We start from the raw sequence: 18,507 nt of genomic DNA, 5'->3' as shown, positions 1-18,507 counted from the left end.
TTACGGGTCTTTGATTGCTTTCCACCTTATGTCGTGAGGTGGAACCTCTCCACTGAACTCAGAGCTGGCTAGTTTGGTCAGTCTAGCTAGCCAGTTTGCCCTAGACTCTCCTGTCTCCCCTTCTCCTGCACTTGGCTTACTGGTGGAACACCACGCCCACTTGTCAATCACGTGAACTCGGGTCCTTATATTTCTGCATTAAAAACTCTATCCACTGAGCCATTTCCCTAGCCCATACAAATACTTTCTGTGGGAAAATAAAGCAAATACCACTGACAACAGTTAGGAACCATTTTCTTTTTTACTTTTTCTTTTCTTCTCTTTCTTTCTTTCTTTCTTTCTTTCTTTCTTTCTTTCTTTTCTTTTCTTTCTTTCTTTTTTCTTTTTTTTTTTTGTAGCCCTGGTTGTCCTGGAACTGTTTATGTAGACCAGACTGGCCTTGAACTCACAGAGATTCACCCCCCCTCTGCCTCCTGAGTGCTGGGATTAAAGGTGTGAGCCACACAAATTCTCACCTAATCCCAAATCAGGTTCCTGGAGTCAGTCCTGACTCAGGACCAAACATTCTAGATTGAATATTCATAATCCTAGAATCCAGTTTTCCCTGTACCACTGTGAGCCCTTGGGCAAAAAAATTCCTTCTCCTCTGTTCCTTTACTCCAGACTCTGCCCAGAGAGGGCAGCTTGAGTTGATCATTTTTAAAGTCCCCTTTACCAAAATTCTGTGATTTCTTCAAAGTGTTTTCAAGACACACCCACACATCTAGGCATGAGGAAGTGCTAGCAAACATCTCAGATGTGGATACCGAGTTCTGAACTTTCTTATGTAGGCCACTGGGTTGTCATTCACACACTTCTCTGAGGTTTCAGAACAGGAAAATAGGTGGGGTAAACTTTGCCTGCGAGAAACGTCACAGCCAACGACGCTCTCAGTCGAAAGATGTGTTGCTGTGAGTGGGAACTCGGCTGGAGACCCAAGCCTTCTGTGTGGGCCCAGGCGGCGGGACAGCCATGATTCTGTCCTCTTGTGAGTAAGATGGGCTTCGCCATTTCATGTGGATGGGCGTCTTCCCGAGTCTTGAACAGGAGGGGAGGCTTTTGCTAAAACATGGAACTTGTGAAATCTTGAAGATATCATTTCTCCAGATGTAGTGACAGGATTTTGTGACTTATTTAAACAGCCACTGTCTTTGGATAAAATATGTTTGAGAATTGAGAACATAAATTAAAGTAGCAAAGAAAAAAAAAAAAGGTACTTCCATGTGTGGAAATGCAGTCAGTGTGATGTGCTGTGTTTGTTTCTAGACTGATAAAGAGCTCAGAGTTGAAGGCCAGGAGACCAAACTTGTTCTGTTTTGCCTCAGTTTTGACAGGTCACCATTGGCAACTTGGTTGTCTGAGCAAGTCTACAATGTGAGGACTCCCTTTCTGCCCCCTCCCCTAGATATCATGAGGAAATAATAGGTTAAAAATGGCAAACGCATCCTCAAGTTAATTTGAGAGTTGCTCTTAAAGCTCCACCACAATTTTTAGAAACATGCACTAACTTAACTATGAGACCCAGAGAGGCTTCTTAATGTATATAGTTTTTAAAATGGAAGAAAAAGACCGTCTCTGATTTTAATTCTAGATGGCCTTTGGAATCAAACATTAGCAGAACTCAGTCGTTTCAGATTAGGCCACAATTCTGATTTTTAGCGGGCATCAGGGAGAATGGATTGTGAGTTTGATGTCTCTCTTTAAGCCACAGCACCTTGTTAGGACCCCCCACACACATAGGTAGGATTTATAAAAACAAGCACATGCTATTCTAGGTGTTCCTTCCTGAATATGATTTGCAGACTAAGACAAAAACAGAACAAAACAAAACAAAAAAACAAAAAATAAAACAAAAGGCTTCCTGTTATCAGTAATAGGAACAAGCAGAGAAAGCTACAAAGAATCGTCACATGCCCCCACCTCCCCAAAAGCAGAGCACACTGAGCAGCGACAGAATATGGAATGTTAAAGGCCCCCGTCGTTTCTCCGGAGGTCAGAACTAGGGGAAGGCCATACATTATACCAGGAAAGGCCTGGCGACATGGAAAGTGGTTGTAGGGGCTGAGACAATGTCTAGGATGTCTAGGGATGAAGCGGAAGACTAGCTCTCTGTGGGGTCTTTCATGATCATTCCCCTTGGCCTTTAAAGGGATGCTTTTAATGCAGTTTCCCTGTATCATCCAGCGTCTGGTAGTCTGAGTGGCTGGGAAGAATCAGCTGTTTCCTTCTGCCATAAGCCACAGCTAAGCGATGCTCTGTTTCCTTCTGGGTGAAATATTGAGTATTTACCGTTGACAAGGAAATACCAAGCATGCTCCAGGGTATATTGAACTTAAGGATGCTTGTTTGTATTTGCCAATCGTTTACCAAACACATTGGCTGTCATGGCAACCAGGAGTCACAGGCTGCTGGAAGAGGAGGTAGTTGTGTAGGGTGGGATTTTGATCAGATGGAAATGATTGCAGATTCTGTACAGGGGCCAAGAACACGGCTCCAATGAAGTTACATTTAAGTGAAGTGTGGTTGGAATTGCCAGCATGTTTAGCAACTAAGTTACCACAAGAACAGACTCAGCGCAGACATTTATGGAGATGCCAAGATCCTCGTGCAATGGCCGAGGATTAGGAAAACTTATCTCTTCTGGAATACTTTTCATCTATTTTTTTCCCTGTCTTTTTATTGTCCCCAAGTTGTAAAGTAGAAAGAAAAATGATGACCAGAACATCCTATCACGCCAACCCTGCAAAGCTAATGACCCATGATTACTGATATGAATGAAGCTAAGCAGGGTGGCTGGGGCAGGCATTCTCTAAGCTGGCCTCTGGTGAGATCTACTTCCAGGTAGTTCTGCCCGTGAGCAATCAACCCCTCTTCTTAGGAAGCTGATGTAGGGCTTTACTTCTCTTAACTAGAATATTTGAGAACAATGCAATGTCACCTCTGAGACTTGGTGCTGAAAGAAGCAGTTCCCCTCTCTGGCTGTCTCCAGCCTCTCTGCCCCTTGGATCATCAGCTGCCCTGCCGGTGGCTTGGAAGGGAACTTGCAAGCAGTTTTCTAGCTTCGGGGGCAGGCGAGCCTGCTGTGACTGCAGCTTCAGAGAGACCTTGAGCCACCGGGACCCTGCTGAGCTGTCAGGGAACAACTGGTCCACAGCAACAAAGCCGTCCTGAAAGCGTAATTAGATCCCTGCCAGAGCTGAGTCTCAGAAATAGGAAATGTATGTAGCGGCGAGGGCAGGGAGGGCCACAGATCAAAAACCAGCGGGTTTGCCTCCACTGCGCTTGGCCTCTGCTGGAGCTGATGCTCTTTCTCACCCACAGACGGGGTGTTAAAATAGGCACAAAAACACTATGTCTGTGTTTCCTTTTGTCTTGGAATAATGTCATGTTCCCCCCCTCCCCCCTCAACTAACATGTATAAAAATGGTGATTGTGGTCAGTTTGTAGCTACCTCTGTGAGGCTTCCAGGCCTTCTTGGGTGCAGATCTGCATATCTCATAGCTCCAGTGAAGAGCCCGCCTGGTCAGTCTCATCCTCCTTCCCTGCCCACACAGAATCGGGTAGTTCAGCTTGTGGTCCAGGGCCCAGGTGCTCTGTGGCTCAGTCTAGCCATTTTTTTTCACTTCACAAGCTGTCCAGTAAGCGATCTGTGAGCCTGTGAACTGTGGGCCACAGACAATACAGTTCTAGGAAATAGGACCTTGAGGTGTGGGACAGAGGAGAGAGATTGTGTGTAAGATGCCTGCAGAGTCCAGCTCACGTGGCCTCATTACCTGGAAGGGATCAGCATTTCTTCAAACAGCTGGGCACACCCGGGAGAAGGATGTTCCAGGCCAACTTGGCCTACGTGAGGCTTGGTCTCAACCAGAACCAGGGATAGGGGATGTATGTAGCTCAAGAGTAAGAACACTTGCTTCTGTGAATGTCTTTTGAGGGGTACGGGGCGGGAGGGGGGGCTACTCACAGCTGGGAAACACATATGCCATCCTTCTGTGGAAGACTCACAGCCTTTCCTCATAGCACCCTTTGCTCCCTGGAATATCTCCTCCTGCTCCATACGGCCGTCCACATTCTCAGGTTTCTAGAGTCTTCTTCTTCTTCTTCTTCTTTCTTTATTCAAGACAGGGTTTCGCAGTGTAGTTTTGGTGCCTGTCCTGGATCTCATTCTGTAGACCAGGCTGGCCTCGAACTCACAGAGATCCACCTGGCTCTGCCTCCCGAGCGCTGGGATTAAAGGAGTGTGCCACCAACGCCCTGCTAGAGTCTTCTTTATACTCCTTCCATAGCAACGATACAGGTCAGGCTCAGGACAGGCCAAGGACCATTCTTATCATCTACCCAAATGTGTCTGTTTCTGGACCCAGTTTGTCTTTCTCCTACTGTGGAATCCTCCAATGTAACCAAAATTTCAGTCTAAAAGAAAACAAGGCAGTGTGGGGTCTATTACAGAGATGTCTTTCCTTCTCAGCCAATGTATTTAGGAAAAAAAAGTAATATCTCAGGTGACCATCAATTTTTAGAAAGGTACCAAGTATGGTAGTATAAACCTGTCATCCAGCATTTGGTGGGGGGGGTGAGGTGGGGGGGGCAAAGGTTGGAGGATCTAGAGTTCAAGACCACCCTGGCCTACTTGAGGAGACTGACTCCATAAAGGAACAACCAAACAACAAAAGGCACCTAGGCACACACATGGGATAATTAATGCCCAAATGCACAAAGAACATAAACTTAGAATAAAGAGTAGCTTTTTAAAGTTGGATAAACATCCATGCGAAAACCTCAGCCCATCACCTCGCACCTTCCCGAGAGTGTGTGTTCTTGGTTTGACATTCAGGAAAGTGGAGAAAAGCTACCAGTGTTGAGCTTCTCAAACCAACCGTCCACTCAGTTAAAATGTGTCTGTCCCCAAAGGCCCTGAGACAAGGATCTAGTGCTAGACTTTTGTGGCAGAGGGAGAAGTTTGGCTTATCTGTAAACTCCTGGTGGGGTGTGGGGTTGGTGGGGTTGGGGAGAGGCAATTCCTGGCTCATAGTGAATTTAAGAGTGTCCGTTCTGAGAAGGATATGATGGCATACACCTTTAATCCATGCACTTGGAAGGCAGAGGCAGAGCTTTGTGAGTTCAAAGCCAACCTGGTGAATTCTGGGACAGTCAGGGCTACATAAAATGACACTGTTTCAAAATTAAAAAAATTCCCTTCTGCTCATCCTGGGCCACAGAACTCACCAGGTTTCATTCCCACAGCTCTCAATGTTTGGCTCAGGCAACTCCTGAAACTGAGTAACTTTTAAATCTGTTTTCAAGGGAAAAAAGAATCACTAGCCAGCCACCTGCCAGTTACTATGTTGCCCACACTGAGCAGGAACGAGTCTCATCGGAGGCACTGATCCAGAAGAAACCCAACACTGCCCATGCCAGCAGCTAAGTTGAGACCTTCCTGGTAAATCTCAGAAACCGAGAACACAGCAACAGCTTCCCAGGCAGCCTGGGCAAAGGCTTTTCATCACCATGGCTTTACCTGCCCAGAGGTGACGCTAGGTATCGCTTTGGGAAATTATGCTCTTCCCTCCCTCCCTGCCTCCCTGGTGGAAGGAAGCCTGTTTCAACTCAGAGCTCTGTTGTGGCCGCTGTGAGCCTCCAGGGCGGAAGGAGGTCCTCAGGCAAGCACCCATCCCAGATAGAAGAAGGATGGACAGGTAATAAATCGTTCTTACTTTAGCCTAGGAGAGATTTTCCAGGATGGAAAGGTTACAGAGATTATGTCTGGATAGGATGGCCTTTCTTCTAATTTGTTGGCACACGGCATACTGTTAAGGATATTTGTTGGGGAATTAAGAAGTGGATGGGAAAAACAATGTAGATATAAACCTGAGGGAGAAGGCTGGGTTCCTGTGAAAACTCTCAGTTCTAAGTGTCCTTCCTACAGGACCTTCCAGCAAGCAAACAACCACTGTCCACTGCTGGGACCTTTTGTGCTTCTGGCAAAAGCCCTTGATGTGGATGAGTTCCTGTCCAAACTGGGAATTTGCTACAAGCTTTCCCTCTGCAGGTTCATTGCCAAAGGACACTGATTGTAATCAGGAGTGTGTGTGTGTGTGTGTGTGTGTGTGTGTGTGTGTGTGTGTGTGTGTAAAAGGGAGCTCACCAATTCACTCCCTCTCCCTGAAGACCTGGATACTGGAAGTAGAAAACGCCCATGAATCCAATGATCAGTGGCATCTGTGTTGGGCAAATTTTGGTCCAGGATGTTAATATTTAATAAATGTGTCTAGAGTTCTGGGGACGTGGGCCAAGCAAGGACCCACGAGGAGGTGCTTGTCTCCCAGGCTCATTCCCTCAGAGGTGGTTGTTGGGAGGCAGCGGTTTGCTTGCATTAGTGGTGGCATAGGGGCCGGTCTATGAACAGACGGAGGTTGGCTTCTTTGCTCACAACTGCATTTGATTTGGGGAGAAATAGGCCAGAACCTTTTCCTAACTAAAGCAACAGCTGGGTAGGCTGTACTTTCATGTACAGACAATCGTCTTGGCTACTGAATGAGGAGAAATCGTATTTTTGAAAAGCCCTTCTCCCAAATTCCAGGCTGCAGAAGAGAACAAAAGTAAAGCCAGGTGGAAACTTGTACTGGTGGTGTGCAGCTGTGACCTGGGGTTCAGTGAACTCGGGGCGATCTGGTCCTACAGGATAGACCTGCCTGCAGGCCAACATTGTGATCTCTCTCTCTCTCTTTCAGAGTTGTATGTTTTAAAATGTGCTTATCTATTTGTTGTTACATTCTATTTATTATTTTTATTGTGTATAAACGATGTCTGTGTGGGCACGTGCACGCGCCATGGCACACTTGTTGAACCGTTTCCAGGAATTGAACTCAGGTCTTTGGGCTTAAAGAGCATGCACTTCACTCACTGGGTTGCCTACCAGGCTCTGTGTCTAAAGTGCCGTGATTGCTAAGGCTGTGGGTCATCATGGCTGGGCCACGGTACCTGGATAAAATCTGTTCAAATATCCTGACTGTTTCTGTGAGTGTCTTTGGCGAGATTAATATTTAAATGGGTGGATTTTAAATGAGAGAGGTTTATCCTCTGTGGTAATGTTAGCCTCACACAGGAAGGCCTTGATAGATGAAATGGACCAGTCCTGAGCAAGAAGGAATTCTGTCTGTCAACTGCCTTTAGGCTCAAACTAGCTCCTGAGCGACCTGCCCATAGGCGTTGGACGTGCTGGCCTCTAAGGTCACAGGAGCCAATTCCTTGACACCAACCTCTCTGTTAGTCCTGACCGGTACAGGAGTCAGGTTCACAAACCTTGTAAGAACCTCTCACCACAGCACCCACTCTAGGCCTCTGCATTGGCCATGGAGAACTTTACCCAGAATAAACTCCAGAGAATGTGGGATAGTGCCATGTGCATTCAGTGTAGATCTTAACTCTTACAGTTCATCCTCTCTAGAAGCATCTTCAGAGACACACCTAAAGGTGGACCTCACCAATCCCCATGGTGTTCTAAACCTAGTCAAGTTGACAATGAACAACCATCTTATCATAAAATAATAGAACCTATCTCAATGTGAGAGCAATAAGTGAGTCAGTTAAGCAAGGAGAGATGCATGGAAGCATCTTCTCTCAGTCAGGGGCCAGGCGGGGCTCAAACAAGAGGAGCTGTGGGTGCTGAGGATCCGCTGACTTGCTGACTTCCTCAGCCCTCTTCCTCCATCCGTCTTTAGAGGAGACCACATCTGCCCGGTGTTTACCTTAAGTTTGGTGAATAAGAGCTGACTGAGTTCTAGGGAACTGGTGGGGAAAACTGAGACTGTGACTTCTCTTAAGTAGAAGATGCTTCCTCTCTGCTGTCTTAATCTCCTCCGTCAGGACTGTTTTATTGTTATGCTCGTGGACTGAGGATAGATACTCTCTGGGCTTAAATTCTGGCTCAGCTGCTCTGTAACTGGACAAAGTGCTGAACCTTTCGATGACTCTGTTTGTCTGGAATGTTGAGCCTGGTCCTGTTATCTCCATGTATGTCCATTACGTTTGCTTTGCTGTGACCAAGACACCTGACCTAGGGAACTTAAGGGAGGAAGCGCTCGTCTTGGATCACAGTTCCTTGAATACTTGTGCTCATAGACTTGGGCAGAAGATCTTGGTAGCAGGAGCCTGTTGTGGAGAAACACTGGTTTCTTCATAGCCAAACAGGAAGTAGGAAGAAGGAACGACGATGATTGGCTGGCTTCCCGCCTTTTCTCCTTTCATTCTGTCTGGGTCCTTAGCCTATGGGATGGTGCCATGTGCATTCAGTGTAGATCTTAACTCTTACAGTTAATCCTCTCTAGAAGCATCTTCAGAGATACACCTAAAGGTGGACCTCACCAATCCCCATGGTGTTCTAAACCTAGTTAAGTTGACAATGAACAACCATCTTATCATAAAATAATAGAACCTATCTCAACGTGAGAGCAATAAGTGAGTCAGTTAAGCATAAACGAGTGGAGAGTGTAGTAATATACACACGTAGCCAGGTATATGATAAGGGACATGTTGGTAGAAGTTGGGACCAGTCATTCCTAGAAGATAGGTTGTATTAGTTTTGTTTATTACCTCCAAATGAAGCTCTTGATTAGTTGTCAAGAATCATCTCTTTGCTATAAGATAATGGATCAATCATGTCTCCCTTGACCCCATATGCTAATCGGAATAAAAAATGGGTATCACTGAAATAAATCTCTTGAGCATTTCATGATTCAATGCCTGATTTTAGATGATAACCCACTACTTCCAGACCAGCCTCCATGCTTAATTTTGGATAAGCTTTTCTTGACTTTGTTTTTTTAGTAAATCTGGGATGAAGTCTTAGGCTTGTGGCCCAACACAGATGCTAGCTAACAGTCCCCAAATTCTCCTTCAGCTTTGCTGTTCCGCATGATCACCTTGTCAAAGGTCCTAGTTAGCACAGTGGTCTCTGTGAGCAGCATCAAGGCATAAGATCATATATGACAGGTGATGATATTTTAGTGGCACTCTTACCCCCAAGGGAAAGTCACGAAACATGACAGAATTCTCTAACAAGACTTTTATCAAGACAAGGAGAAAGGGATAGCTGTTCAGGTCTGTGGAAGGACACATAGGAAAAAGAGAGTCGGGGAACATGGTCTTATAAAGGCCAGGACACACCTGTGCACACAGGCTCATGTGGCTATTCCACACATGCGCATAGATCATGTGGTCACGTCCATGCGATTACGTGACCACGTAGCCATGGGGTCTGGGGTACGTAGGACGTATGACCTGGAAATGACTAGGCACAGATGACTAAGTGTCCTGCCGGGCATGCAGGACCATGGGGGTGTGGTTGGAATTCCTATCAACAGGGCTACTGCAATGGTGAGAAAACCAGCCAGGTCCTATTGAGCAGTTACTGAACTCTTACTCTGTGTCAGGTACTGATCAGATGCTATGAAAAAGCAAAGTGGAGGATACAGTCCCTTGAAACAGAAGGACTTATAAAAAGTGTAAACACAGTTGATTTCAACTTAGGATAATTTTTACCCCCGGGGGACATTTTATACCGTGTGGAAATGTTTTGGTTTTCACAACTGGAGGGTGATAGTGGTATGGGTGTCAGAAAGGAGGAGGCCTTGTTGCTACGTGCATCTTGTATGCACGAGGGGTGCCAAGCACGGTAAACAGGGAAGCCCACCACAGTGAAGAACCGTCGGAGGGAAATGGAGATAACGGAGAGGTTGAGATACCCGAGAGAAGCGGAGCCCACATAAAGAGATGACCGACTAGAGTGGGGCCTAACTTTGCAGCACAGGCCATGACAGATGATGTGTGCTTTGGGAAGACACACACACACACACACACACACACACACACACACACACACAAAAAAAAAAAAAAGATGGGAGTGGATTGTAACGGGAGGTCTTTTCAGAAGTGTTCAAAGAATCTCCGAGAACAAGTGGGAGACGGGGACGCAGTGGGAATTAGTGGACACAAAGCCAAATGGAGAAGAAGCCTTGACAGTGGAAGGAGGGAGTCTTAGTGAAGATGAAGGGCTGCTGGCAGAGGCTGCCTTAGGGACTGCAGAATGACTAGGAGAGACAACGCAGGGCAAAGACCGGAGAGTCAGGTACAAATGTCAGGTACAAAGTAGCTTCCGATCCTGGATCTCCGTGAAGGAGCTCAGTAGAGGGAGTAGCTGCTAAACCTGAGAATTGCGAGGAGAGAAGACCGAATCCACCACTGCACAATTAAAGCAAGCTGTATTTTGGGGTGCACCCGGGGCTGGCCAGCCAGCTGTCTCACCCTAAATTGGGACTTGAGAGAGCAGCCCCAGCTGGCCTCTTGAAGTCCCATTTGTAGGAGAGAGAAGGTGTTCACAGGGGCGAGAGTCGGCTGTTCCACGTTGTTAGAAAGATACAGTGAAAGCGGAGGAAGAAGGGGGAGGATGTGCATCATGTGATGAGGACGCAAGCCGCTTACAGCAGATCGAAGAAACGGGAACTTCTTAATTACAAACAGAAGCCTTATCTTGCAATGACTTAACACAGGACAAACAGGAACTTATTCTTTAACTAGATTTTAACACAGGACAACAGGGACTTATTCTTAACTACAAATAGAAGCCTTAACTTGCAAGGAGTTAACACAGGACAATCAGGGACTTGCTCTCAACTGACCTGCCTGCAAAGAGAACTCTTAACCTGTAAGATCTGTTGTTCCTGCTTTGCTCCTTTGCTCTCCCATTATCTTGCAGGGTATGTTGTTCCTGTTTGTTCTCACATACCCTCCCTATGACTCATGCGCCATGTCTGTACAGTGCTCCCTTTTCCATAGGGTCATGGGAAGAGCAGATGAATGGATGCACAAATGTGTGTGTGACTGGATGAAAGTTGGAACAAGGTGGATGTCAAGATGGAAGAGAAAGGAAAAGCTGAGAAGCTGGAACAGACTGGTGGCCGATTGGCTATACAAGATGGGAACAGACTGGTGGCTGATTGGCTGTAGAGGATGGGAACCAACTGGTGGCTGATTGGCTGTAGAGGATGGGAACAGACTGGTGCCCAGGACGGGTCTTGAAAAGAGCCATAGGTTTCTGTGATGACCTGACAGACAGACATGGTGGCCTTACAGACAGACATGAGAAGATCAGGGAGGAGAAACAGTAGGTGGGTTTCTCATTGAGGGTAATGGAGAAGACAAAAATTCTGGATCATAAAAGCATAAGACGGTGAATGAATTAGAGAAATAAAACCTGTTCCTATGTACCACTAAAAATCATACGTATGTACAAGGTCCTAGAACAGCTGCCTAATCTAATCATGATCTTGTTTGAATTTCTGGGTTCGTCTCCTTTTCATTTATAGATTTTAAAAATTTAAACATTTTGGTAATAGGAAAACACAGAAACAATGTAAAGTGACTATTCTTAGCGTTGATTATATTAAATATTTTAGGTCGTATTTAGAAAATGAGGTCCTAAGCACACCTGGCCACAGCATTGTGGTTGTTTTCAGGCTGAGCACAGTCAGCTGTACTTTGGTCTAGTTCATCATTCCTCTCTACTATTTACAGCCCGCTACTGCAAGGGGAGAGGCCTCGGGCTGAACATCCTCTCCTTCAAAGACTTTCCTAACCTAATCCTCTCTGTCCTCAGGCCTGTTGTCTCCTACGGGATCTGACTACTCTGTCCCCAAGGACAGTTCGCAACCCTCCAAAAATACGTTCTTGGCAAGATTGTAATTTGAGGCCCCATTCACATACCCCAAAATATTTACCACTCATCTTTTTTTCTGAAGAATTGTTCTAGTCTCTTGGGAAATAACTATAAGCTAAAGAGATAAAAATCTGTTTACATTCTAAAGGAAGGCAGAAAGTTTAAAAAAAAAAAAAAGGAAATTGTATAGTATGTTAAAAAAAGAAAAAACCCATGAAAGGAAAGCAAGAAGGGAGAACAGAGTAAGAAGCCGGGCAATGGTGGTGCACGCCTTTAATCCCAGCACTCTGGAGGCAGAGCCAGGTGGATCTCTGTGAGTTCGAGGCCAGCCTGGATTACAGAGTGAGACCCAGGACAGGCACCAAAACTACACAGAGAAACCCTGTCTCAAAAAAGAAAGAAAGGAAGGAAGAAAGGAAAAAAGAAAGAAAGAAAAGAAATGAGCAGAATAAGAAGCTCCAGCGTGGCGCATGCACTAGGCAGTAAGAGTTGACACCCTACTTCCACTGACGAGGGGAGATTTGAGCGAAGACTTGGAGGGATTGCAGGGCCTTGGCGCTGCAGACCCTGAAGGATGACACTTGAGGCTACACCAAAGAGTCTGCCCCACAGCTGGCCTGGTGAGCTCCAGGAGCAGCCTGTGGGAGGCTGGGCATGGGAGGGACGTACGCAGGTGCCTGGTGGAGTGATGAGGGACAAAAGGAGGCCAGATCAGGGAGGGCTCCCTAGGCTGCCGTGAGGATGTTGGCTATGACTCTGGTGAAATGGGGAGCCGCTGAGGAGTTTGCAGACAAGGAGTAACATGGTCTGACAGGTTTAAAAAGACCGTTACTCTGGCCGTTGTGCTGAGAAGACACTGTAGAGGGGTCAGGGTACAAATCGGAAGATGCCAATGAGATAACAGAGGTTTGACTACAGCAGTAACAGATGAGGGGGGGGGAGCTGTGTGTGTGTGTGTGTGTGTGTGTGTGTGTGTGTGTGTGTGTGTGTGATGTTATTTGTTGGGGGAAAAGTATGTCAATCAGCTTTCTGTTACTGTAACAGAAAGCCTAAGCAAAAGAACTTAAAAGGATGGAATGCTGATTTTGGCTCCTGGCTTCAAGAAACAAAGAGAAAGGAAGAGGAAGAGTTGAGGTTCCAATATCTACTCCAAGAATATGCTCCCAATCGCCCAGTTTCCTCCTGGAATCCCTCCTCTCCACTGCAGTAGACTTCAGCAATACCACAGGCAGAATCAGGCCTTCATTTCCCAGACTATGGTGAGATAGTCAAGATCTAAGCTATAGCAATATTCTGAAGAACATTGTTTTAACTATTTTCACTAACATTAAATACAATCACATTGTTGTACAATCTTGACCATGATTCATCTTTAGAACTTTTTAATCACCCTGAACTGAAATACTGAAATTCTTGGAGATACACACACACACACACACACACACACACACACACACACACACACACGTACCCCCTCTATTTAAGTCAGGGTCTTGCTATGTAGTCCTGGCTTGCATTGAATTTACTATGTATCACATGTTGGCTTTGAACTCACAGCAGTCCTCCTGCTTCAAACCCCCAAGTGCTGGATTACAGATATGTGTCACTAACCCCATTTTTTTTCAAGGCACGTGCTTTCCTGCCACATTGGCTTGGGGTGTGAGAGAAAGAGGTGAGTCAAGGATGACTCAAAGGTCATCGGCCTGGGCCACCAGGAATAGGGGACCGCTTCTGACAAGATGGAGAAGGGTGGGTAGAGGAAGATGGGGAAGGGAGGGGGCATAGGAGTTCCGATTTCATCTCCACAGCCAGTCAAGGTGACTACTAGACATCCAAAGGAGGAATATGAGAGTTTATTTTTTTAATTTATTTATTTTTCAGAGCTAAGGACCAAACCCAGGACTTTGCGCTTGCTAGGCAAGCGCTCTACCACTGAGCTAGCCCTGCTGCGGTTCATTAGGACTGGGCTGGTCTTGTGCATTTGTGTGTCATGAGCTGACGGACAGTCTCTTTAAGCCACAGGAGGAAATGAAATAATCAAAGGGAGGATGAGACAAAGAAAAAAAGATCACAGACTTTGGAGGCTGTCCGAGTTGAAGAGGCCAGGCAGGTGGATGAGAAAACTGAGAACAAGCCTAAGAGGTTACTGTGCCACACGCTATAGGTCTCTCAAGAGGAGAACTTAGACCTAACCACCAGATTTCATGGTGCGTGTCCATGTTTAGACCAGTTTTTCAGAAGAAAGAGAAAATAGAGCAGTCAGAAGCAACAAGTGTAGGCTATTCCTTTCCAGATTTGACCACCGACAGAGGAAAACTGGTGTAGGAAATACTGCAGGGCCATCGGCTTTGTTCTGCACCAGTGGCTGAGTGACCAGTGTTTGTCCTGACAGCATTGGTCTAATGAGAAGGAGAAAACGGTGATCCAGGAGGAGGAAGCTTGGCAAAAGTTTTCAATTTGAATACCTCTTAGCAAACTTGGCCACGGCACTTTGCCACCGTCTATCCAGTACTGACCTGCTTTCCTGATTTGTTTAACCTCTACTTAATTGTCCCCCAGACGGGACAGACACAGAGCTCATGAGGCCTCGCAGCAGCCATGAAGTAAATGGGTCAGAGCGCCAAATGGGCTCATTCCTCCAAAGCAGATGGAGTTCTGAATGGCTAATGGAGCCTCCCTCCGAGGAGTGGCCTGTCGGTCTGTCTGTCTCTGTCTCTTTCTTTTTGGCAGTTTGCTCACACAGACATCATACGAAGCTGATGAAAATTGACAGAAGCAGCTAGGACCTGAAAACCTAGTAACAGGACTCAGGAGTGAGTTTTATTTTTCAGCCTTCGGATGCATCTTGGTTGTAAGAGAGGAAAAGAGAAAGTAACTAAGTCAGAGCAAGTTATAAACAGCAATGCCATGGGGCGAAGGGTGTGCCAGGGACTGGACTTTAACCCACGGTGGAGACCGGAGTTGGTAACTGTATGCCCAGTGTGTTGGCAATTCAGTGATTGCACAATGGCTCAGTCTGGATCCAAGAAATGTAAATCTACAACTGCATGAATACAGGTCTGGTAGGGGGTTAAATCTGGTAGCCAGCCTCCAAAATGGGCCAGCCATCCCTACCTTTTTCTTTATTAGGTGTACAGTGTTCTGCCTGCCCAGCAGAAGCAGGCACCAGATCTCATTACAGATGGTTGGGAGCCCCCATGTGGTTGCTGGGAATTGAACTCAGGACCTCGGGAAGAGCAGCCAGTGCTCTTAACCACTGAGCCATCTCTCCAGTCCTTCTACCCCTAGGTAGAATGTAGCTTGAGAGGAGCTATTCTTTCCTCTCAAGCTACATTCTACCTTGGCATGGCAAGGGTTTTGAGGGGAATACAGAAGGGTTCGAGTAACATGATTCTAAACCTTCCGATTTCTGGTTGGATTGCACTGACCAAAGGCTGGAGGAGAAGGTAAGGGAATGCTTGGAGCCGTCTGCACCCCTTAACTTCAGACCACGGCACTGGTGAGCTGAGAGAGCTCTGTCCCACTTAGCTCTCTCTCTTTCTCACAGTCACAGGGGAGTGACAATTAAGGGCAATTAAGGGGGGCACCTTGCTTATCTCTGTGGTTCCTTTACTCCATCTATGGCTTTGTGATGGATACCTTTCTGAGTAGATCTTTGACGGGACTGGTTCAGTTGGTGAGAGTACTTGATGCTCTCTCAGAGGGTCAGAGTTAAGTTCCCAGCACCATGTTGTGTGGCTTATAAGTGTCTGTAATTCTAGCTCCGGAAGATCCAATGCCATCTTCTATGCTCCTTGGGGGCACACACACATACACACACACACACACACACACACAAATTTTTTTTTTTAAACACAGGGTCTCCTTATGGCTTAAAACTTGCTATGTAAACCAGGTTGGCCTTGAACTCAGAGATCCACCTGCCTCTGCCTCCCAACAGTTGGAGGTATGGAACACCACACCCAGCAGATGCTCTTCCCTGTGGGAGCCCTGCCTAGCGTAGTGACAGCTATCAGAGTGGTGTTAGCAGGCAGGTTGAAAGTCAGAACTGATTCCTTTGGTCACATTGTTAGAGAATGAGGAATAATCTCGTTCATTGGAGAAATGGCTCCTCAAATTTTCACTGGTGGTGGCCTGGGAAGAATGCAGCAGCAACAGGTTCTGTCCACATGGAACTTTTGAAAAACCCCAGGAATTTGGGGTTATTTCTAGACTCTGCTGCTGAGCACCTTCTATTTGAAAAGTAACTCAGCTTGCTCATAGTGAGGACTGGTTCCCACCATCTCTTCTCCCACGAGTCCAGCATTTCATTGAACAGATTTCAAAAGACATTGAGTAAAAAAGACTGAAGCCCATGTCGTCACCATGTTCTTCATTCGTGTCTTTCGCTTTCTTCTCCTCACTGGGGCAGCAGCAGTATAGGGGCCAGACCTTCGGTTGGTGAGGCACTAGCAGCTGGAGCACTAGCTGTTGGAGCACTATGCATAAGACACTAGCTGTTGGAGCACTAGGCAAAGGAACACTAACTCTTGGAGCACTATGCATAGAACACTAGCTGTTGGAGCACTAGGCATAGGAGCACTGGTCATTGGAGCACTAGCTGTTGGAGCACTAGCCATTGGAGCACTAGGAATAGGAGCACTAACTCTTGGAGCACTATGCATAGAACACTAGCTGTTGGAGCACTAGCTGTTGGAGCACTGGTCATTGGAGCACTAGCTGTTGGAGCACTGGTCATTGGAGCACTAGCTGTTGGAGCACTATGCATAGGAGCACTAGCTGTTGGAGCACTAGATGTTGGAGCAGCTCCACCAGCTCCCACACTGTATGTGAGGGTCCCATTGTCAACACTGGAGAGGGCCTTTGCAAACCAACCAGGCCCACAGGGTTCAATGTTGACGCCAGCAGCTGCTTTCATGAGGGCAGTGGTTTTATCCTCTGTGAGGGTCTCTTCATCACCATGCAAGAAGCAGCAAGGTGAGCTTGGAGACAGGAGCCATGGTGTGGCCTGTCAGACCCATGCCAGTCACTGGAGAGAGTGAGGGCCTCACTCCAACATGGCCTTAGTTTCCTGAGAAAAACTGAGCACTTTGGAAGCAACTGAGGAAAGGCAGGACTAGATTCTTTTTTTAAAAAAAACAAATCCCTATTGTTTAATTTTTATTAATTTTATTTATGTATCTGGGTATTTTGTCTGCATGTATATGTACCATGTTTGTGTTTGATGCCCGGAGTGGCCTGAAGAGTATGCCGCATGGCCGAGGACTGGAATACCAGATGGTTGTGTACTATCATGTGGGCCCTGGGAACCGAATCTTTTCCTCTGGAAGAGCAACCAGTGCTCTTACCTGCAGAGCCAGAGCCCCAGCCCTAAAACTAGATTCTTTGTTATGAATCTAATACTTACGTCTCTGCACTCAAACTGTCTTTCATAAGCCTGGTGCTCTCTGACTCAAGAACTGCAAAACTGGGTGTTATCTGTTGTAATGTGGAGGTAGCATTATGGAAGGAGCCCCCAGCAGATCAAGGAAACTCTCTGACCAGGAGACATACTGGACTATTAACCGTTAGTCCCCACCAGGAGGTTCACAGTTAGTTCACTGTGAGCTAAGGAAAGAGGTCTAGGTTCTGGCCTCATTTACAGATAGGTCTGCATTGCAAGCCTGTACCTATGGGAAAGAAATAGCTACTATGTAAGGGTCTCATCGAGAGGCAACTTGGAAATTAAAGCTGAAAGAAAGGCCTCCCAAGAGTTCAGGGAGCCCGTTAGCCTGCTCACTTAGGGAAAGAGTCTGAGCCATTAACAGGAATGGGTTCATGGGTAATGGCAAACTAGTTGGCTTGTTAATTGGGAACTAGGAAAAATAATAGACTGGGAGATGGTTGATGTAATTTAAAATCAGCAAAAGTTAAAGTTCGCCAGGCGGTAGTGGCACACGCCTTTAATCCCAGTACTCGAGAGGCAGAGGCAGGCGGATCTCTGTGAGTTCGAGGCCAGCCTGGTCTCCAAAGCGAGTTCCAGGAAAGGCGCAAAGCTACACAGAGAAACCCTGTCTCGGAAAAAACAAACAAACAAACAAAAAACAAAAACAAAAAAGTTAAAGTCCATCAGCTACCTGTAGTGAAGTTTTTTGTTTTAAAAGCTTTCTAAAAACTGTGGTGGGCCAAATTTAAAACTCCTGTTCATAGAGATCCTTGGAGAACACGGTTTCTGGAAACCCATTCTTGGCTACTAATAGCCAACACTAGCCACGACAAGAGCAAATCAGGTGTGTACTGACCATGTATTGGTCACGGAGAGGAAATGCAAAAACTAGGCCAGAGAGAGGAGCCTGAGAAGGGAAACCACACTGGCCAGAGTGCCAGGAACTTTTTTTTTGGTGACAGTTTTTTGGTTTTTTTTTTTTACTACAGAAGATGTCATGATGTTCCCATGCTTCTGAACACTCATGGTTCCCTGCTCTTGTCCGGAGCACAGCCAGCTTCCCCTGCGCGCTGTCATGGGCCGGAGCCTTCCTAACATTGACAATGATCTCCTTTTCAGACAGCACCTTCCAGTCTGTTCTCTGCTGCTGCTGTTGCTGCTCAGTGCAAAAGAGGTGAGTCTGCTTCGAGGGCCATTTCTTGGAAACGGGTTCATGCTCGACTGTCTGGATGAGGCTCCTGTCTGCGTCTCTTGCTTTCTGTCTGGGAAGCGTTTTCCCAATGGGTCCTCGTTGAACGGCTTGCTTTCTTAAAGATGTAAGTCAAGCTGG

The 18,507-nt window shown here is 46.5% G+C and overlaps 1 protein-coding gene across 2 annotated transcripts in view; it reads left to right on the top strand.

Moving 5' to 3' along the window:
- Positions 1–816: 816 nt before the first annotated feature.
- Txk (TXK tyrosine kinase) overlaps positions 817–18,507 on the top strand; it is a 63,921-nt gene continuing 46,230 nt past the window's right edge. The window contains exons 1-2 of one of the 2 annotated variants that reach the window (XM_037209085.1): positions 817–1,027; positions 18,167–18,351. In XM_037209085.1, the coding sequence (XP_037064980.1) occupies positions 18,281–18,351 (71 nt within the window). In that variant the 5' untranslated portion in view covers positions 817–1,027; positions 18,167–18,280. The remainder of the gene's footprint in view (positions 1,028–18,166; positions 18,352–18,507) is intronic. The other variant, XM_028864237.2, reaches the window with a different exon arrangement.

The sequence above is a fragment of the Peromyscus leucopus genome, chromosome 10 (genome assembly GCF_004664715.2).
Source record: "Peromyscus leucopus breed LL Stock chromosome 10, UCI_PerLeu_2.1, whole genome shotgun sequence".
NCBI lineage: Eukaryota > Metazoa > Chordata > Mammalia > Rodentia > Cricetidae > Peromyscus > Peromyscus leucopus.
This window is presented reverse-complemented; position numbering and strand designations above follow the sequence as displayed.